Source organism: Sardina pilchardus, chromosome 5 (assembly GCF_963854185.1).
Source record: "Sardina pilchardus chromosome 5, fSarPil1.1, whole genome shotgun sequence".
NCBI classification, from domain to species: domain Eukaryota; kingdom Metazoa; phylum Chordata; class Actinopteri; order Clupeiformes; family Clupeidae; genus Sardina; species Sardina pilchardus.
The window spans coordinates 12,855,254-12,876,815 of NC_084998.1; the positions used below are offsets into that span (position 1 = coordinate 12,855,254).

General features: G+C 43.7%; 4 protein-coding genes across 5 annotated transcripts in view; 1 reads left to right on the forward strand and 3 right to left on the reverse strand.

Annotated features, from left to right (window-relative positions):
* Positions 1 to 2,125, forward strand: part of LOC134079785 (membrane-associated phosphatidylinositol transfer protein 3-like) — a 70,711-nt gene extending 68,586 nt beyond the window's left edge. Inside the window, exon 22 of the mRNA XM_062535860.1 lies at positions 1,790 to 2,125. Within this exon, the coding sequence (XP_062391844.1) occupies positions 1,790 to 2,125 (336 nt within the window). The remainder of the gene's footprint in view (positions 1 to 1,789) is intronic.
* A 4,208-nt stretch (positions 2,126 to 6,333) lies between these two features.
* LOC134080218 (uncharacterized) lies at positions 6,334 to 12,413 on the reverse strand. Of its 2 annotated transcripts, XM_062536530.1 has the most exons (6): positions 12,303 to 12,413; positions 11,459 to 11,782; positions 10,836 to 11,188; positions 9,436 to 9,531; positions 8,014 to 8,058; positions 7,324 to 7,460 (listed from the first exon to the last, which is right to left on the reverse strand). In XM_062536530.1, the coding sequence occupies exons 2-5, from the start codon at positions 11,771 to 11,773 to the stop codon at positions 8,028 to 8,030; spliced, it is 795 nt and encodes a 264-aa protein (XP_062392514.1). In that variant the 5' UTR covers positions 11,774 to 11,782; positions 12,303 to 12,413; the 3' UTR covers positions 7,324 to 7,460; positions 8,014 to 8,027. The 2 variants fall into 2 exon arrangements, with proteins under 2 accessions (XP_062392513.1, XP_062392514.1); XM_062536529.1 differs by lacking the exon at positions 8,014 to 8,058 and having other exon boundaries at positions 6,334 to 7,460.
* The window catches only part of LOC134080219 (sorting nexin-12), a 94,348-nt gene continuing 81,898 nt past the window's right edge, over positions 9,113 to 21,562 (reverse strand). Inside the window, exon 5 of the mRNA XM_062536533.1 lies at positions 9,113 to 9,123. Within this exon, the coding sequence (XP_062392517.1) occupies positions 9,121 to 9,123 (3 nt within the window). The 3' untranslated portion in view covers positions 9,113 to 9,120. The remainder of the gene's footprint in view (positions 9,124 to 21,562) is intronic.
* Positions 13,364 to 16,820, reverse strand: LOC134080215 (transmembrane and immunoglobulin domain-containing protein 1-like). The gene is made up of 6 exons (XM_062536526.1): positions 16,672 to 16,820; positions 16,166 to 16,255; positions 14,572 to 14,853; positions 13,947 to 14,231; positions 13,646 to 13,749; positions 13,364 to 13,482 (listed from the first exon to the last, which is right to left on the reverse strand). Exons 2-6 carry the CDS (start codon positions 16,224 to 16,226, stop codon positions 13,471 to 13,473), a joined length of 744 nt encoding a protein of 247 aa, XP_062392510.1. The 5' UTR covers positions 16,227 to 16,255; positions 16,672 to 16,820; the 3' UTR covers positions 13,364 to 13,470.

The window sequence follows — 21,562 nt, forward strand, 5'->3', positions numbered from 1 at the left end:
TTCAACTCTAACTTCATTATTTGAAGTAAACAGACCTATAAAAACAAGATGGCAGGAAATGAAAAAAGACCCCCATTTTCAACCATATCCCCGTCCTCCTGCATAAATCAGCCACGTCTCTTTGAAATTACCATTTTATTCCTGTGATGTCCAAAAGCTGCCATGTCCTATTGTCTTCCTCTTCCAGCTATCTGAGCGAGCTCTGTCTCTTTCCTCTTGTGCTATTTCTGTGTAATTGACTATGCTTGCCGGTGAGCTGTCTCGTTGTAAACAATAGTTTTCACTTCCGCCTGTCATTTTACACCTTGTCTCCTTCTCATCAAGGCCGAGAACAAAGTGTTGTCACCAGGCTGTCATCTCAAGTAAAAAGAAAAATGACTGATATTCCTCTTCATTTTTATTCTTCCTACTAAAATGTATTGGCATAAGAAAGCCAGGCTGCAAGGCACTGAAATGGTTGGCAGGTCCCATAGCATTTTCCAATTAAATCTTGGTCTGGTTTTTACACATGTAGTCTTTCAACAATTATCTTAGGGCATATATTTTAGATAAATCTTTTATTGGGGTTAAAGCCTTTGCCTTGTCTATGCTGTGAGTCAGGCACTGAGGAGCAAACTCAGATTTGTGTCAGAGGATGAAGGAGAGATATACTTTTCTTAATGAGTCTCTCTATCCCTGTGTCACCAAGAGAGCAGAAGACCATTTTCTGCATTGACAGTATTATTTTTCCCCCCCTTTTGCATTAGAATGTAGACAAAGCTGTTAAGTCCACCCCCAAAGATGCCACACTATCATATACAAGAGAGACACTTGAATACAGAAAAAAGTCTCACTGTGCTGAGAAGCTAAACATTTGTTATACATTTCATTTAAGTAACATTTTTGATTTTATGTCAGTTTTGATTAATCCTATTATTTACAGAACGCAATGCCTGATACCATTAAACACAACACACCATGTTACTTTGGTCCACACCTCCACTTCATGTTGAAGCCCACATATCTATAGAGGTTTAAATGAAGGACATAACTGTGTGTAATTCAGAGATAGTGGATTACCAATAGCTAGGGAGGGATGCACAGTCGAGTCCAGTCTGGTATTGGTAAGGTCAAGTATGGAGATTCCAATGATTCATCTTGTGAAGCTGCTGCTTCTTTGTTTGTCGACAGACTTTGCATCTGGGCTATAATTGTGGTTCATTTCTCGAAGGGGTCCATGCAGTCGTAAATACCATAACAACACTTGCCATTCCTGAACTAGACAAATTGGATATTGAATGGTGACCTTTTATCTTGGCCTAAAAGATGAATTCTGCAAAAGCCACTGTAGAAAAGAAAATTGAAATAAACTGGTAAGCTTTTACAAGGATTCAGGTCATCGAAAGTAATCACACGTATATGAACAACTTAATGAGGGAATGAATGATTAAATGAACTGCCTCATCTTTGAAGTTTTAGGATACAGGTAAGCAGAACAAGTTGTGCAGCAGATCTTGAGTCAGACTTGACGTCTCAACTTGCAGAAAGATTTCCCTTCGATATTGTTCCCTTTCTGGGATCACCTATAGAATAAGCTTATTTGATGACCTCTTTCTTTTTTTGCAATCTTCTGTTTTCATCAGTTAAGCACCTGAGAATACTTCATATCGGAAAATATCATAGTTATACTCTTACTTCCTCTCCACCTTTTTTCTCTTTATTATCTGTCCATTTTCTTTTTCATATCCCCCTCTCTGTCTCTCTCTCTCTCTCTCATCTCTTTACTTCTGTCCATCCATGGCACCCCTAGTTCCTCAGTGAGGGCTACGCTGCGCACCTCTCCTCCCTGGAGTTCGAGCACGGCTCCTGCACCAAAAAGGGCCGCATGATCCCGCGCCAGGCCTCCTTCGGCCTCACCTCCAAGTCCGACTTCCTGTCGCCATCTCCCGACTTCCTGTCCTGCAAGCGCACGCCACTACTGCGACGAGCCATGTCTGTGCAACAGCCGTCCCCACCTTCCTCCACCACTGCCACACCGAAGCCCGAACGTGCCAAAAGCCAGCCTGAACGTGCCAACAGCCAGTGTGAGGTCCATGTGGACGAAGTGGGGCCTGTTCTCATCAAAGAGGACCACACTACTCCCTGACACACGCAGAGGTTTGGGGAGAGAGAGAGATGGAGGGTAGCAGGGAGAAATGGGTCCCCTGCTGTGGGAAAAAGTAAGTGTGCACATCAAGATATTTAATATCATCAGGAACGTAAACAGGAAACATTTCGAAATAATGGAACATTAAAAAGATGGAGCATTAAGTGACTTGCATCAGCAACAATGTGTAACTACTGTGTAATAAGTATTTATTTATATTATTTATTATTTATTTTGGCCTTTATTTTACCAGATAAAATGAATTGAAAACCAGTTCTCATTTCCAGTGATTAATAATGTGAGGATATGGTGAGGTTATCTGTTATTATGCCATTTTATTTCTGTCTGGCATTCATCCCTTACTTCAGTCCATTATGTGGTTAGAAAGTCAACCTGAATATAAAGTGGAGGAGACCGCGCACTCTTATCCCGATGCCAGTTTTATTCAACGATGTTTTTCAAGTTAGTTTAAATGTTTTTCAAGTTAACCTGACCTGTCTCTAAGCCGGCATCTATCTATCCTAGTAGAGTAGGAAGACACTCTCAAACCAGAGTCTTCTTACATAGGCACTACAGACAGACTTATGCAGGTGACATCAGGGTTGGCTGACTGCTGGCCGTCTGAATGAAAGAAAGTGCAGCGCGGGGGGCTTCCCCGTCACAGGGTTCGATACTCTCCACAGTCGACTGCTTCTCGTACAGGGCTTGTGCTGACCTGCGTCATCCTCCCATTCTCTCTCGCTCCGGTCGGAGCAGCAAATTGGCCCAGAGACTGCCTGAGAGAATGCCCCCATCTTTATTCCGCCGGTTCCCTAGGAGAGATGACTGAATGGGAGCTTTGTGTGTGTGTGTGTGTGTGTGTGGAGTCGGTTGGCGTTGACGTCCATTGTAATCAGGTGGCGTCAGATAGGGGAACGTTGAGGGGCAACAAAGAATGTTTTTTCTTTTCTTTTCTTTGATGTCTCCATAATTGTACATCATTTTGTTTGCTGCATTTGAAACAGAGATGACAGTGGTTGTTTTGTGTTCAGATGTGGCGAGGCTCTTTTGGCTTTGTGAAGGGTTTGATTGACATAATGGTTGTTCTCAATGTTAAGACAATCACAGAAAATATGGGGTGAGGGGGTTCGCTCGATACTCAACACCTATTCACATTACAAGTGAACACAAACAAACAGGATAAGTCCTGATATAGATACACCAGGATAGCAGGATAATCCCTGTTACACACACACACACACACACACACACACACACACACACAGTTATTCACTCCTGAGCCAGAGACTGCCTCGTGCATAAAGATGCAGAGATCAGAGAAGTACCTGCTATTGTATTATCAGTCCACTGCCATGTCTATCCGTGCTCTGTCTGTGTTTTGTCTGAGTCTGTTCTCTTTGCTCTGCCTAGCCTCCTTTGTTGCTTTAGCAGACCACTTTCAGGTCTATTGTTTACAAAAAGCAGATCCAAGGTCCAACCTATAGAGAATATGTTATATGACAAGAGGTTATTTAAGTTCACATTCTTATATGTGTGACATATGTCTGGTCTGCCACTATTTTTATTTTACTTCCGATGCACAGTGAATGTGTCTAATACCTGATTCTCTGTAGTTGATTCGACCTCAGTTGCACATCATCTCACCAGTATGGTTTTATCCAGACCCACAGACAGTCTGGATAAAATATAAACAGTGGCGTTATCTCGACTTCACTGAAAATAAGAAATGCCTTCAATGAACCTCTGAGAATAAATAAAGGTTGAATGAATGAATGAATGAATGAATGGATGGATGTTAGACCACATTCACCATTATCATCAGTTAACACTCTGAGACACTCTTTCCCCTTTCCTGCAGTATGGACACCAAAATCTAAACTATTTTACCCATGTGTCCTGAAGTCTTTGGAGATCTGGCTGTGCCACATGTCCAGCTTGCAGGAGAACCAGACAATGACTTGAGAGGAGGTGGAGGTGATGGCACGATGCAGACTGAATCCTCGTGAAGGGGCGCTCAGTGAAGGACACCAGCTCAGTGGCAGAGAGAAGTGAGCTCCAGCACATCAGACTTTGAAGTCTTGTTCTGATTTTGATTTGAGTCACTTTCAACTACATGTAGATTAATCTTTGTTTCTACTGTACAATGATGAGTGTGGCCAAAATGTGAAATGTGCCTCGTGGAGGGAATCATCTTGAGCAGGAGGCCCCCTGTGTCTCTCTAATGTGTACAACCTGACAGATAAAACACAATCAATTTCCACAACTCAACCAATGCAGCATACTGTAAATGCTCATGTCGGTGTCAGTGATGCCTAGTCTGTTTTCATATGAAATCACGTAGGCATGTAATGAGCTTAGCCAACCATAGCCAATCCTAGTTTGGAGTCCACTATAACTCAGATGCCCTGTGCTCTTGAATGTGTGTCTGTGTGCAGTGGACAGTGTAGAGTGAGTTAGGAAAATGTGAAACATAACACAATGGCCTGCGCCCTGCTGAATGGAGTGCCGTAGAGATATGAGGGGCTTGCATTCATGGGGCATTATTTGGGCAAATTATTGTACATCAAAGCTTGAAGCAGACATAGAATGGAAAATGTATTTTTTTTTTTTAACCTTTCTTTGTTGAATAAGGAGAGTTTGGTGGTAGGGGGGAGGGGCCATTTTATTCCCCAGCCTACTTATAGGGTTGTAAATGAGCTTTAAAATATATGACTTTGTTTTTGACAGACCAAAGTTACATACATTCTGTGTTGATATCAGAGAACAAGGTAAACTACTCCTTTCATTCATTCTGTTATCTTAAATCATTTTAGGGTATATTTAAAGTAAGGTAAACTATTTCTGGGGTCAGACAGCTTAAGCAGAACAACATGCTCCTAGAAAGTCTGAAGGACTCCCATAGGCCTGTATTTCAAATTTCAGCTTCATTCAGCTGCAATGTTGAATGAGAATGCACTCAAGTTTTCATCTGCCGGTAACGTTTGTAAGTCACAATATTGACATCGCTTACAGCAACCTTAAGGTTCTTTCGGTGATTTCATCATATGCTGAACTAGTGAGCTAATTAATATTAATGTCAGTGAAGATAACCAGCTATAGTAGAATGTCAGTGTGGTTGATATTAATGATATAGACAAATGTTGGTCAGAATACATGGGGATGAAGATAGGAGTACTGACGGTGTGAGATGTTCAACCTGGAGGTGCTTGGGAAACATTGTTTATGTGTGTATGTATGTGTGAATTTGTAGGCCTACTTAGATAAATAGTGAGGACATGATTCTTTTGTTTCTATAGTTTAACACAGGTTGTTATAACAGTATACAGGAATTATTCATTGAAATGAAATGATTGAAAATCCTGTTAGTGTTACAGAAAAAAGAACCATTGGCCCTTCTGAATTGTTACCAAATAACGTTTTGTTTGTTTTTAATTTAAATTAATTTGGTCACTTTCTTGATAATTCCTGTTATTCATCTTGCACTGGTAGAAACTTTCCACTAAGATGCTTTCTGAGCCTAAAGCTTACTGTTCTTGTCACATAAAAACATATTGTGAATGCCAGAGCGATGCTATTGGAAATGTTATATAGTTGTATAAAAAGTGTGAACACGGGTGTCTGCTGTTGAATTGAGATCAATGTGTTGCCAACACTGAAAAAAGTCCTGGCTCTTCTTTCATTCCTTATTGTATGTCTGAATGCTGTGACTTACAGGGCTTCTGTGCACTGTCCATAAAAAGCATATTTTGTATTTGCCCTCTCTCAATTCAGTATAAAGGTTACTTATAAAAAGCTATTTAGTCTACGCTGACAACAAAGGCTTTGATGTTTGACATGTTATTTGTTCAAGTTCATTTCAAGTTCTTTTAAAGGTTTTCCTGAAAAGGAACTGTATGGAGCATGCGAAAACAAGAATTCTGGTTCCCTCAGTCTGTCGAAAAAAAGACAGTGCCACCTGCACCATGCAACCCAGCTCCGCAGATAACCTTGTGAAAAGAACCAACACAAACTTTCTGGAAAGAGGCAAAGTCAGCAGGGGCACATCACTGTACGCCAATGTTTTGACTTCAAAGTGACATGAGAGGAGTGTGTGTAAAGGTCTGTGAATGCTGAAGGCAAAAACACAATGCCAACCACGCTCAGAACTAACGCATTGTCCTTTCTCTGGGGCATGTTCTTCTCAAACAAAAAACACACTTTCCTTTTTGTAAAAGGTGAACTTTAATTGGCCTATCAAAAAGGTAAACAATATTTTGGAAGTAACAATCCTCAAGGACGGACATTTTTGGTATACCTTTGCACATAAAAATCAACAAAAAAATGTTTTGACCTTCTCAACAGTCTGGATGAGTTTACAGATAAGTAAAACATACAAATCCCAAATAGTGACATATTTTCCCTTGGCTTCAGCTAAGTAAGAAAAAACGACTTAGTTTCCCATAGTGATATGACCCTTAAAATCCCAGAGGAAATAAGTCAGAAAGGCTTATTTTCAAAATGAGAGCTACTGAAACTGGTTGTTGAACAAGTAAACAGGTTTTGCTGTTATAATCAATGCTGTTAATATTTAAAATAATAATAATTAAAAACATTACATTGGAGACAAACAATGTCTCTTGTCTAGTGTTAGTTAAGTTAGAAAAAAAAAAAAAAACTATAAAAATTCAAGAAGTAACTCACAGTATGTTAGTCCTAGTGTTTCCTAAAGTACAAACGCAATTTTGGTATAAGGCATCGTTTATACAACATACAGTGCATTCAATGAGTAGAACATGTTTGATGAATAGGTCCACAAAAGTATCAAAACATGATAAATGAATGAATAGAGATAATAAGTGAAGAACACAGCTCATAATTGTTCTGGGAAAACAGGAGGAAAAGCATGACCAGCTTAGCTAGCCTAAAATGTAGTTGCTGCACAGGACCCTTAAGGATCATCTCCCAACTCCTGATAGTAGACAGAACACATCTTCACACGTGTAACAAAGTTCTCCCATTGATTACACAGACATACCCACACAAATATATATGTATATATACACATGTAAACAGACAGACACACATAAATAGCATGTGTATAAATGTCACAGACATGACAGTGTAACTAAGTGTGACTTGACTTGACTTGACTAACTAAGCAGGCGTAACGCGAGTACTTCAGGACTCTTTGTGAATGTTGGACATGACCGTGTCCTTCCAGGTCCCCAGCACCTCTCGCACGCATCGGCTCCGCTGCCTCACGGAAGCTCTGGACAAAACGCCGGCTGCTTCCCTCGGGGTTGTGGAGGAGTATTCTCCCGCCATAACGCTTCTGTAATGCTCCACGGCCTGAGACCTGGGTGGGGTGGGGGGGAGCAGAAGAGGGTTAGGGAGAAGGTGATAGGCCAGACCGATCGAAAGCCCGCCCCCCCAGCCTGTGAGAAAGAGCTTGGTCTTGCTTGTGGCACGGTCATTATAATAGTGTACATTGTTCTTTCAGGTTTTCAAGCATGACATATTTTATGGTTTCAAGCACAAGTTTTAAATAGCCAATAAACTAACGCAATAATGTTTGAAATGTATAGCTTTCCACAGGGTCATGTGTTAATTAATTGTTATTTGGTGACCTGGAATGGAGTGAGTATCTCCGCAATAAATGCATCAGTGCCATGCAATCAGTGTTTACACAATGTGATCGGCAAAAATAAGCACATCAGTACACACACACACACAAGCACACCGGGTTTTGCAAATCTGTCTTGTACTCAGTAAGCCATCATGCCACGTGACAACTGCACAGCGCAGCAATAACAAGACGACACATTTTAAACAGCTTTTAAACATGTTATTCATGCAGCAAGGACACGACCTTGTCAAATGCCATACAGGATGAAAGGAAGGAAATTTACCTCAATTTTTTTTTTTATTCGGTCATAAGGGAGTACTTGACCTTGCTGGTGGGGAAAGAAAACAAAAACATTCTTTTCAATCTTTCACTCTTGCTGCTTGATCATTGATCCTGGCCCATTTGACTAACCAGTTGAAGCCAGAGGCCTCGATGCAGTCAGCTGACTGAGCAGAACTGAAAGAACTATTATTTGGTCATGAGTCCGCTCTATTCTCAAAGCCATCGTTTGCTGTCATTTTATATTCTTCCAGTGAATGGGAGTTGGTGGTGACCATCTGAAACAAGTGGGCCTCTTGACATAAGTCGGCGGGAACAGGAAAAAATGTGAGGAATCTGGGAGATAAGCTCTTAAGGGGGGGGGGGGGGGGGGGGGGCACAGCAGCATGGGAATGAGGTCACAGCCAGCCCCTCCTTCTGCTCGCTCTTGCAATGCATGCTTTACCTCTTACTCTCAACACTCTGTCTATCCCTCTCCCATTCTTCCACACTCTCTATCCCACTCACTCAGTTATGGTTACAAGTTTACAGTTACGGTTTACAGCGCTGTTTAAAAACAAAGGTGGCCACAGATCATATAATCAGCCTCAACTTAAGAAATAAAAACGTATATATTTCATTACAAAATATTATCTATCATTGTTTTTATTTTAGTCTCTCCAGTTCATTAAAGATTTCTTACACCATATATAACATGCACAGCATTATCTCTAAGCCTATCTAAAAACCCTGACATGTGTTTCCCACCTTCTACACACCCCTTAATTTCATCCATGCACCCAGACGTTTCTCAAATTCCTCTGTCGCACCACACACACAAACACACACACACACATTTCAAAACTACTAGGCGGGAAAGCAGACTGAGAGAGGGGAGTCTGGAGACAGGGCCTCTGCTATGCGAGAGCAAGAGTTGGCCGTTGAGAGGGGCCAACGCTTTACAACACAAACAGGAAACTCCCCACATCTGGATTGGGAGCAAGGATAACAGGAAGTCTGGCATGAGTAACTTCTGTCCTCTTCAGTGAAAGCCAGTGGATAAAGAGCAGAGTGACAGGAAGTAATGCTTGGATTTCCCAAGGGAGAAAATGAAGTCGTTAGTGGTTTCATTTCAATTTGAATTATTTTGAATTATCCTTTATAAAGGCGGGGCTAAGGTTAAAGCAAGCTTATTTGCTTGAAGATAGACATTTTTAATGATAGATTTTAAAATCTTAAAACAACCCTGCCCATGCCTAAATTCCAGCACAGTGCCTGAGAACTTTGAGCCCTGTATAAAGGTCATGGCCATTTTGGTTTTGAGATTCACTGAAAATGTAGGGGCCTATATTCCGAGGAATTTTCTGCCTGATACTCATGATGTCAACCAGACCAGGACAAGCAGGTTATTATACTTGGAGAGAAGAAAAAATAACTGTGTACATACCGTTCATCTCTGCCGATGACATCATTGAGGGCTTGAGACAGACTCTTCAGCTTCCTCAGTCCACTGGACACACCATCTAGCTCCCGCTCAAACTGCCTGTTATCACACACACACACACACACGTACATTTAGGTCAGAGATTCACTAATGGTTTCCCACTTGAACTCTATGTCTAGCATGTCTCAAGACTTAATCCTAAACATTACACCCTCAAAACCAAATATCCTTACATAATGAGTGAGCCAGGACATTTGCAACTATCCATGGAAATGGCAGAGCACAGGAGCAGAACTGAGGTGTGCTTCAGGGAACGTTTGCAAACATTTTTCGGTTTGAGTTGAGTTTACAGTGAACGCTTGTGAACACTTGGCAACAGTTTGAAATGGCAGTTCTCCCCGTGTTGGGAGTTGGACGGGGTGTTGCCGTTGAGATGGAATGTTTACACAAAACCATTCAAATGTGTCTGTTCAGACACACAAGGAATTTGAATGCACCTCTGCAGTCATGTAAGACATTCAGGAAATACAGTTCATGCATGCTTTTCACCCCGAGTATGCATGCAGCCATAATGCCTGAATTCTACTCAGAGACTTTCTAATGAGGGGAGACACAGCACTCAAAAAATCCCCCATAGAAATGCATGGAGGATAGTGTGTGAGACCATCATGGCAGCTGTCTACACACATCTTGTCCCTTCTGCCGCCAAAAGTCGACATGTGAATACACGGTGTCAATCATGTGGCATGTTGTGAAAGCATCCTGCCAGTCGTGTGTTGTGATCCCGCAGCTTGCTGTCATGATGGCGTTGGCACATGCCCAGTGCGCCCAAAACAGCTACCCAATAACTGGCCAAGATGCACTGCAAGATGGCTGCCGAGTGGGGTGGGGGATTTGCCTAAAAGGACTTTTGTTCGACTGCACCTTCCAAACAGCTTGATTAAATACAACTATGACAGGTGCTTATGGTGCTTATGGTGTGTGTGTGTGTGTGTGTGTGTGTGTGTGTGTGTGTGTGGTGAGTTTGTGGTGCGTGGTGTCTGCATGTGTCTGTATGTGAATGTGTATGTGCCTGTGTATGTGTTTTATGTGGTGCGTGGTGTGTCCATGTCCCCGTGTGTGTGTGTGTGTCTGTGTGTGTGTGTTGTGTTGTGTTTGTGGTGCGTGCATGTGTCTGTATGTGAATGTGTATGTGCCTGTGTATGTGTGTGTGTGAAGTGTGGTGTGTGCATGTCCCTGTCTGTGTGTGTGTGTGGTGTGTGTGTGGTGTGTTTGTGGTGCGTGGTGTGTGCATGTGTCTGTATGTGAATGTGTATGTGCCTGTGTATGTGTGTGTGTGAAGTGTGGTGTGTGCATGTCCCTGTCTGTGTGTGTGTGTATGTTTGTGTGTGTGGTGTGCTTACCGCCTGTTGCTCATGGTGTTTGGGGAAGCGAAGGGGCTCCTCAGGGCTGCCATGCGCACCAGCTGTCTCCGGCCACCCCCTGACCTCACACCCCTCACCGCGTCGCTCGCCTCTGGGGTGCAGGCAGCTCCTCTCCGCGGGGTGCGCTTGGTTGCTGATCTGGGTGTGCATTTGGTGGCAGACCTCGGGGGGCGTCTGGCGGAGGACTTCGGGGTGCGTGAGGGCGTTAGCGTGGTGTTTCGGGTAGCGGTGGTGCGGCGAGGGGTGCGGAAACTGTTTTCCTCCCCCTCGAGTATCCGACCAGGTGTGGTTACCAAACAGTCCTCTCGGGACACCTGTCTCTTCTGGAACTTCTGAATGGGATGAGGACAGGGGCCGGTTGTATTAGTACCCACTGACTCATACACTGCATCACTACTACAGTCATATGAGCACTGACAACATTTTGATTTTAGGAAGAGTTGATACTTTGAGAGTTAATTTGGATTCATTTTCAAGGTAGGTGACAAGTGTGAGGGGTGGGATGTAGCCTACTTCGAGTGAAACAACTCTATCGAACTCATGAATCAAATCTCCAAAAGTAGTTTACAGCACCGTTCATTAAATGGAAATATTTCTCAAACCTGATACACTCCCGTGATGGAATTCTTCGCACTGCGCGTAAACTGGCGGACAGCTCCAGTCTTCTTGTTCATCTCAAGTGACTCCCAAGTCGGGTTCTCAGTCTCTGCGACCACATTAGACTGTACAGACTTGAGTGGAAGTCGTTTACGCAGAGACATACGCAGAGAGTTCAGAGAGCTGGAGGTACGCAGCTTTCGGAACCGGGTGGGTGCAACAGGGGAGGTGTCTGGTTCATCGGATTCGTCGAGTTGGGTGTGGACCCGCCACACGCTAGTCACAGCCGTGCCGACTCCACTCGCAAAAGAAGACGTCATGTTGCGTTGCTAACAATGAAGCGTAACATGATAGGAGTTAATAAAACAATGGGAGACTGGCCATGATAACCGTAAAATACCCGAAAACTATTTATTTGATTCAATTGTATGCAGTTAGCTAACGTTAATCTTGTTAGCCACGCTAGTAGCTAGTTACTATGGAATGTAATGTAGTACTACATTATGCTCAGATTATTAACCCAACATTCAAAATCCACGGCAACAAGTGTACGAACACAACACGTTAGTGAGTTATTATGCCTAATAACGTTAGCTCTAATGTTAGCTTTAGGCTACTTCGAACAGCTTTTAACGACAAAGTTCTCGCTTTTCAGATTCAGCTCAGATAAAAGAAAGCTATCGGGGGTAATAACTGTTAACGTTAACCCACCCACGGAGTTAGATGCTAACGTGAATTTATGTATTCAACAACATCAACGTAACCCCGTATCTCTAACTCGGAATAGTTGGGCGTCTATTATCAACAATGTTAAAACATGAGTCTACTAGCTGAGAATTCCCAACCTACCTTATTTTCAAATTTCTCCAACGTTATTGTTCGCAGTGACTGATTTGGATCTTGCTCGGTGTGTGTGTTGTAGTAGTACCCTACTCCACTGTTTGAATTTGGCGGACCACCCTCTCCACCGCTCCCCAATCACGGTTGACCCAGCCTCTAGTCAGCGATTGGCCGGAGATACCCTCATTTCAACGCTGAAAAGACGGAGCAGCGCGCTTCATTGAATTCTAATGGTAGTATTGTTATGCAGAATGAGAGAAGCGATGATTTCCCACACAACTGTTTACCAATCTGCTGTTGTTTTTTTATCATTTAAATATCCATAGCACATTGTTGTCTTTTGAAGGCAGAATTAAAATTGCTTCATTAAAATAAAAAGCTCAAATGGTCAACTAAAAAATAAGAATGCACTGATCTGACTTTGACACGGATAGCATAACCAACTCCAAAGTCTAAATGATTGAAATTCTTTTAACCCCACAAATAAAAAATAAACCCTGTCCCTCTCTCTTTCACCTAGTATGCACACACACACACACACACACACACACACACACACACACACACAGAGAGAGAGAGAGAGAGAGATCATTCGTCATTTTTGGGGCGATGACAAAGATGTTCTCCACTAAACATGTTTGTTATCTCAACCCAGCACAGCTCAGCATTCCACATCACAACCACAAAAATAGGCCTAGCCTATGTATTTACAAGGACATCAACCCAATCAGGTTTCCCATCATAAGCTTTTATACAAACACGTAAATAGCAGTATCCTTGACCTTGATGGTGACCTCGGAGAACAGCAGTGACACAGCCACTTTAATAGGGTCATTCCCCCCTGGCATTGAGAAACTGAGAGTATAGTGGGTGTTTTCATGGTGCCTTAGGACTTAGTGACAGTAAATATGTAACAGGTCTGAGACGTGGCCCTAGGGCGGCTCAGCCAACAGCAGCACATAAAAAGATAACACACACACGCACACACACACATGCATACCATCACACGTGCATACCAAGCATACACACAACAGCTAAATAGTACTTCCTATTATGAAAGAGCCTCTCTGTTTTTTTTTTTTATAAGTCAGGGAACTTTATTTTCATATGCTGTTGGAGCTACAGTAGTCATCAGGAGTGCTCTTTTTCATTCCTGCTGATCCTGGCCAACCCCCACTCACTTGCAGCACTAGAAGACCACATAAACAAACACTTAGACTCAGGAGGTGCAGATTATTGGAAATATTATGCTTGTGAAATAGAAATATTCTAAACACAATATGTGTAGGCCTAGGCCTACATCTGTTATCAACACAGATGATTTGTTTGATCATTCATTTTTGTTATTTTACCTTGGCAATCCTTTCCCATCGTGCAAGGAGTGCAAGAATGGCGGTGCAGACAACCACAACTATCCCAGCAATCATTGGGTCCCGGGGAAACTTAATGGTCTTATCTGAAGCCAGGAGGTCAGAAGAACAGACATGTGAAGACTTCTCAGCCATATAGAAGAATTCTATCAGTTGTCTGACTTTACATGAGACATGTTCAGATGATTATACTGCACCGGATCTTTACCACTGAATCTTTAATGCAGATTATAGCCGTCGGATATTTAGTAGAGAAAGTAAATAAGATAGTAGAGGTACCAACCAGTTACAGTGATCTGGAAGCTCTTGGTTTTCTGGGGCTCCACAGGTGAGGTGGCCGTGCAGGTGTACTCGCCCTGGTGGAGCTCGCGCTCCACACTGCGCACACTGAGGCGTGCCGTGACCCCGTCGTTGGTGGCGGTGAAGCGCCCCTCAGACAGGTCAAGCGCCTGCCCATCACGGCTCCACACCATGGTCACAGGGGGGTTGGCACGAGAGTCACAGGAGAGGGTCAGGCTGCTCTCCTCCTCCACGGACAGCTCCTCTTTGCCTGAGAGTTCAGGGGCATCTGCAAGAGAGGGGGCAAAGGTCATGACTAAGAGGAGATGTGAACTGTAAAGACACTAACAACAGGATCATCACACTGTAAGTTATACAGGAAAACCTGCCTCAAACAGGGAAACCACATGGGATGTATTTAATCTAAAAAATGAGTGGCATGAACTAAAATTATTGTAATGACTTGTGCCAGAACAGTATGGATATAATCTTGTGTCAGCGAGTGCTTTCCAACAATTAACACAGGCATTGTTTTCCACCACTAAACACACACCAATATTCCATCACTGTTTCCTTTGCTCTTTCAGATCATTGGTCTGGTGCTCCCTGATCGTAGATGGAACACTCACAGGTCACCTCCAGCTGCAAAGAGCCGTTGAGGGCAGCGTTGTTCTTCACCTGGCACCGGAAGATGGCACCATTGTCCTCCCGGGTCACCGGCTGGATACACAGGTGGCTCTCGCTGATGTAGTTCCCCTCCTGCAGGGCCACCGGCATCCCGTTACGGAACCACTGCAACTCAGCCTTCCCGTCTGCAGCGGCCGTCCGGCATTCAAGGCCCACGATCTGGTCCAGCCTAGTCTGAATGAAGCCCCCACCGTCCACTGGAGGGTTCGATGCCACTTCCAAAGCTTTTAGAAAGGAGAGGGATCATGTTAGAGTATAGGATGATGACCAGACGTCCCCGGTTTCAGGGGACAGTTCCTGTTTTTGGATGTCTGTCCCCAGGAAAATACAGAAAAATGACCTATGTCCCGTTTTTGAAGATAAAACTTGTATGTATTTCAATCAGATTGATAGTCAAACTGGAAATGTCCCCGTTTTTAGGATTATGTCCCCGGTTTTGGTCTTGGACTTCTGGTCACCTTATGTTAGAGTGATAGTTAAAGGAGACATAGAATGGAAACCATTTTTGTCTTGGTTTTGATGAATTAGGAGAGGTTGTGAATAACCAAAGAGCTATCATGAACATGAGGCATGTATGTGCCCTCCTTCATATGGAAATCTTGAAATTAGAAATAGCCACTAAAAATGGTCGAATTAGAAATGTGATGTCTATCGTACAATTCAGTCATTGTACAATTGTGGTTGCCAAAGAGTCAAAAGAGTCAAAGTCATTAAGTCAAAAGGACCATTTCAATACCCAGCCTAATAGGTTTTAATTTGGCTTATAAAATTGCAATTGAGTTTATTTTTTATAAATCAAGGTTGAATATATACTATTTGAACATCAGAGAGAATACAGTATAATACTCAATTCATCTACGTCCTCTTTAACAGTCAGTGGAGGATAAAGTCCTTAATTATATCCAATGCACATTTTGTCAAATGTAATTAATTTCTATTCATGGAGCTCTAGCTGTGTTACGTGTGCTTTGACAAATGCTTAATGGCAGCATGTTAACAACAACGGGGTCTTTAAAAAGTAAACAAGAACAACCCATGTTACTTTTTCCTCGCACTCGTTAAAAATTGACTCATCTCTGTTCACTTATTACCAGCATGTTATTCTTTGTTTTTGGCTTAACTCCAAAGACTGAAATGCAGTGCCACAAAATATGTGTGATAAATAGAATAGAATATATACTTTTTTGATCCCGTGAGGGAAATTCAGTTCTCTGCATTTAACCCAATTTAACCGAATTAGTGAACACACAGCACACAGTGAACACACAGTGAGGTGAATCACACAACCCAGAGCAGTGAGCTGCCTGCCCAACCAGCGGCGCTCGGGGAGCAGTGAGGGGTTAGGTGCCTTGCTCAAGGGCACTTCAGCCGTGGTGGACTGGTCGGGGATCGAACCGGCAACCTTCCGGTTTTAAGCCCGCTGCGCTAACCAGTACACCACGGCTGCCCTTAGGAGCAGGAGCAGACGCACGTTACCCCGACTTTCCTCAAAGATTTGACAAGAGACATGCTAAAGTTTGAGTGTGGAGTTTTTACCTTCTGCCCTGAAGATCAAGAGGACGAGGTGAGCGAGAGCGCTGGTCCACATCACTCCCATCCTTACTGCTGAGGAGGCTGGTACTGTAGCTTTGACATGGAGGAGAGGCAGTGATGAACAGGATTTAAATTGATCTGTGCCTGCTAAAGAAATCTGCGGATGCCATTACAATATGTAATTTAAATGCTGTCCTCTTATTTATACAGAGCCTTTGTCTGTCCAAAGTACAGTGAAAGCAGTCATACTGTACTTCTTGCCTTGAGACATACAGCCAGAGATGTTGAGAAAAAGTCAACCTAATTGTCTTAATGATAAAACCATATCCTGTCTGACATATTCCAAGATCTCCCCTTTACAACAGTACATTGATCTATTTAACCCTTCTATTGAGGTGTCTCAAACTGTTGGAAATCAATGATAAAAAAAACAAAAAAAAACGTAAGTACATATACAATGACATCTAAATAAAGTACATCAAACCAGGCTCCAAAACAAGCTTTCTCACCGAGACTTGTGTGATGATTGTCCAAAACTAGCTACGGGGAATCCAAAGGTTGACTGCCTCTTTGAGAAGAAGACCCACAAGCCTGTTGCACACATTTAAGTACACCAAGCACTTTTTTATTGCATATGCCAGTACAATAGTCACCTTTCCTCTATCATGTTTATAGGCTGCGCTTTACGTGCATTGTGCAAACACAGAGAACATCAATGTTTTAGAGTCTCGGCAGCCTCCTTGAGGAAAACATTACAGAAGATGGCATGTGGTGTCGTAATACACTGAATCACAGCAATTACCATGGACATTCCTTTGCATGATAAGAGAGACCCACCTTTCCAAATTTCCAAATAAAAAATGGTCATAAAATCTATTAACCATGTATTATAGACTATAACTGAGGTTAACTCTCCAGAAACTCAGTCACAGCACCTGGTTAAGTCCACATGTGTTTCTTTATTCTTCTTCCACTCTACATGTGTGTAAGTGAACTCCAGGGATGTAACTCCCTAATACTGCACCCTAGTGGCAGCTCCATAAATGCAGGATACAACATCCCTCCACCCTTAGATCAGTTACACACTCATCTGAAACCACAGACCCTTTAACACAACTAATTAACATAACATATCAATCAATGCCACTAACTCAGAGTGGGGGTAGACTGCCCCAGCTCTGGTGGACTCAGAACGGGGTTTATTCTGCCCCAACAATTCTGTCCACTCTAACTACAAATCAAGTCTTTGGGGGGCCTTCCTTGCCCTACATGAATGACGAGGGCCCTCCACTGACTCCCCCACAGCTGGCTCTTCTAGAAGTGGTAGTGGAGTCTGCTCCGCTGTACTTTCCTCTCCCTCCACGATAGCGCTAGGCCCCTGTCCGTGCTCCACAGGCTCTATCTCTGGCAGCTGCTCTGGCCGCTCAGCTCTCGGGGCATCGGCATCCCAGTCTGCTTCAGCGTCATGTCCGTGGTCTTCGTATACCTGGTGACGACCTTCTAACCCCCTTCTCGCTAAAAGGTGGTCCACATGACGCCTAAGCACCTGGCCATCTACCCGGACTTTGTAGCTGAGAGGGCCGGTGCTAGTCATTACCACTCCTGGTACCCATTTCTGACGACCTGTAAAATCCCTCACCCACACCTCGGACCCAGACATCAGTGTCCTGGTCGGTCTGGTGCGGTTCCCCCTACAGATCATGCGTTCTTGGTTGCGGAACACTTTGGTCTGAGTGTCTGGCTTTAATAGGTCCCATCTTGTTCTGACAGGACGGCCAAACAGCATCTCTGCTGGTGACCTCCCCGTAGTTGCATGAGGTGTCGACCTGTATGCTGCCAAGAACCTTGAAATGCGTGTCTTAAGTGACCCTCCTGACTCCATGCTTTTCTTCAGAGCCCTCTTTACTGTCTGCACCGCTCTCTCAACCAAGCCATTTGTGGATGGCTTGTAGGGGGCAGATGTTATGTGCCTTACACCATTGGATGACAGAAATCCTTTAAACTCTGAGCTTGTGAAGTACGCTGCATTGTCTGACACAATCGTGTGGGGCAGGCCGTAAATGCTGAACATCGCCCTCAAGTGCTCAATCGTTGCTGCTGACGTAGCTGCCCTGACTGGGGCAACTTCCAGCCATTTTGAATGCGCATCTACTGCAATCAAAAACATCTCCCCCAGAAATGGACCTGCATAGTCTATGTGAATGCGTGTCCATGGCTTGCCAGGCCATTCCCAAGGAGAGACTGGTGCCTGGGGCGGAGCATTGCGTACCTCTTGACAGATAACGCAGGCTTTTACTTTCTGTTCTATTTCATTGTCCAATCCTGGCCACCACATGTGACCTCTGGCTGTTGACTTCATCCTCGAAATTCCTGGGTGTGGCTCATGAAGTTCATCCAGCAGTATTTCTCGAGCTTGTGGTGGAATCACCACCCGAAGTCCCCAGAGCAGGATGCCGTCTTCCACGCTGAGCTCAACTTGTCTTTTAAAAAACGGCCTCAAAGCCTCAGCAGGGCAACTGAGAGGCCATCCCTCTTTGACAAAACGGCAAACCTTTGCAAGTGTAGGGTCCCTTGCTGTCCACAACTTCAGCTGCTGGCAAGTAATGGGGGCTGTCTGAAGCTGTTTCAGTAAGCATGTGAGCTCGGCTGGTGTGTTTGTCTCCTTGGGCCTTTCTGGAAGGGGAAGTCTGCTGAGACCATCAGCGTTTGCAATAGAGGGTCCCGGCTTGTATGTGAGCACGTACTGATATTGAGCCAGTAGTAGAGCCCAGCGCTGAAGGCGTGGTGAGGCTGCTGGCTGAATGCTCTTAAGCTCGCCAAGGAGGCCCAGCAGCGGCTTGTGGTCTGTTTAACTCCGCTTCAATCTTAGATCGCATAGCGAAAGGCACAGGCCTGGCCTTACAGTAGCGAGGCTTGACAGCTGTGTTAACATGGAAGCGCACTTCCATACCTTTTAAGGTCCCAAGCTCATCTCTGAAGATGTCATTATGTTTAGAGAGAACGTTTTGCAGCGCGTTATCTGACACCTTGAAGATTGGCTTGAAAAGTTCTTTCCAATTTAGTCGCAACACGCCCATCCAGTCCCTCCCCAGCAGATTTGGACCCTGACTCCGAACTACCAGTACATCCAGTGTGGCTGTCTGGCCCTCATAGTGCACATTCACCCTTGTTTTCCCTTTTACCTCAACCTTCTCCCCTGTGAAAGATCTCAACACCACTTCAGAGGGTAGCAACACCAACCCAGGTGCTGCTGCTTGCATTTTCTTGAAACAGTCCTCCCCTATGACTGTGCGTGACGCTCCTGTGTCCACTTCAAATTGTACTTGACTGTTGTTCAACTTGACTGTAGCCACAATGGGGCCATGTGGCTTCTCCTTCAGCGCCATTAGAAAATCAGTCTGTTCCTCCTCTTCCTCTGTCTCTTGAGATGGAGGGGACTCAGACATAAGGTGAGCAGCCTTTGTTTCCTGCCTCTGAGTTACCCTGCCTTTGTCTTGATTACGCCGCCTACACACTCGGGATATGTGTCCCACACGTTTACAAAAGTGGCACACCAATTCCTTAAATCGACATGAATCAGCTGTGTGCGCATCTCCGCATCGATAGCAAGTTACTGGTTTTGTAGCTTGTCTTTTTTGTGTCGTGGACCCCGAGTTTGCCACTTGATTTACTTGATGTGTAGGCTGCAAAGTTTGTGCACCTTTATCGGCTGCTTCCACTGCTATTGCTTTTTCAAGGGCAGACTTCCATGTTAAATCAGACATTGCCAGCAGGCGGCGCTGTGTCTGCTCACAACTTATGCCCCAAACAAACTGATCTCTCAAGCGCTCTTCTAATGTAGCGCCAAAACCGCAATGAGTGGCTTGATGCTTCAATTTTACCACGTAGGATGAGACTGTCTCCCCAGGAGCTTTTGCACAGGAGTGGAATTTAAATCTCTCCACAATTTCATTAGGTTTTGGACTAAAATGTTGACCCACTCGTGTTACCAAGTCTGTATATGCGATTTCACTTGGTTTTGCTGGGGCTATCAAATCCATTATAATTCCATACAGAGCACTACCACAAACAGAGAGAAGGATGGCCCTTTTCATTTTTGCTTCTGTTACCTCATTAGCTTCAAAGTAGAATTCCAATCTTTCCACATATCTACTCCAATCCTCTGATTCTGGATCGAATGCCTCCACTTTTCCAAAAATCGACATTGTTCCAGTTTTCTTCACTCCCCCTTCACTCTCAGTTGCTTACAATATGGCTAACTACTTGCCTTCTTTGAGCAGCCTTCTTTCAATGCAAGGTAAGTCAGTTCAGCATGTTTTATCCTCGTCGCCAAATATTATAGACTATAACTGAGGTTAACTCTCCAGAAACTCAGTCACAGCACCTGGTTAAGTCCACATGTGTTTCTTTATTCTTCTTCCACTCTACATGTGTGTAAGTGAACTCCAGGGATGTAACTCCCTAATACTGCACCCTAGTGGCAGCTCCATAAATGCAGGATACAACACCATGTAATCAAATTCTACAATGAAGAGTAATCCAGCCACACCAAGCGGGGTGAGGATGAGGAAGGATATGTTTTAAAAGCCTTTATGGCTAGTCTAGATAGATAGATAGATAGACTTTAATGATTCCCAAGGGGAAATTCAAGGTCCCAGCAGCTTAAGACACCACACACAACATACACTACAATGTAAACAGGATGATCAACAAAAACAGCAAATCAACAAATCAACATGACTAATAAGAAAGAGTTAAATACTAAATACTAAGATAAAGATGTGTATGAACGAACTGAGGATCTGTACTGTGATCCAGTATGAGGTGTGTGTCAAGTTGGTAGTGCAAATAAGTCCAACAGTGCAACAGTGCAAGGTTAAAGTCTGGTGACCAGCAATAAATATGAATGTTAATACAGTTCTAGTATAAATGTATGCACAAATAAGATAAAAAAAATAGCTTAGTCATAAGTTTGGCAAGGGTAAGTTTGATACGATGAAGGTAGGATGAAGGGTAAGTTTGATAGGATGAAGGTATCAGCCATTGGTCAAGTGTGAAGTTAGACCACAGCCCAATCAAGGGGATGGAGGGAAGGGTTGTGCATGTGGGCTAATGTAGCCAGTAAAGCCAGTAAACAATGTCAACAGTACATAGTATTAGAAATACCATGTAAGTATAAGTGTATAAGAGGGTGAAGGTGCAGATAGCCTATTCTCCTTTTCCCTTTAGTGAAGCATTGTAGAGTTGTATGGCCCTGGCCCCCTGGGTACAAATTATTTCCTCAGTCTGTCCATTGTGCAGGTCAGAGAGCGTAGTCTCCAACTGATCAAGCTCTTCTGCTGTATGATATTGATGTGGAGTCAGTCGTTGTCCAGGAGGTTGAGTAGCTTGTTCAGGGTC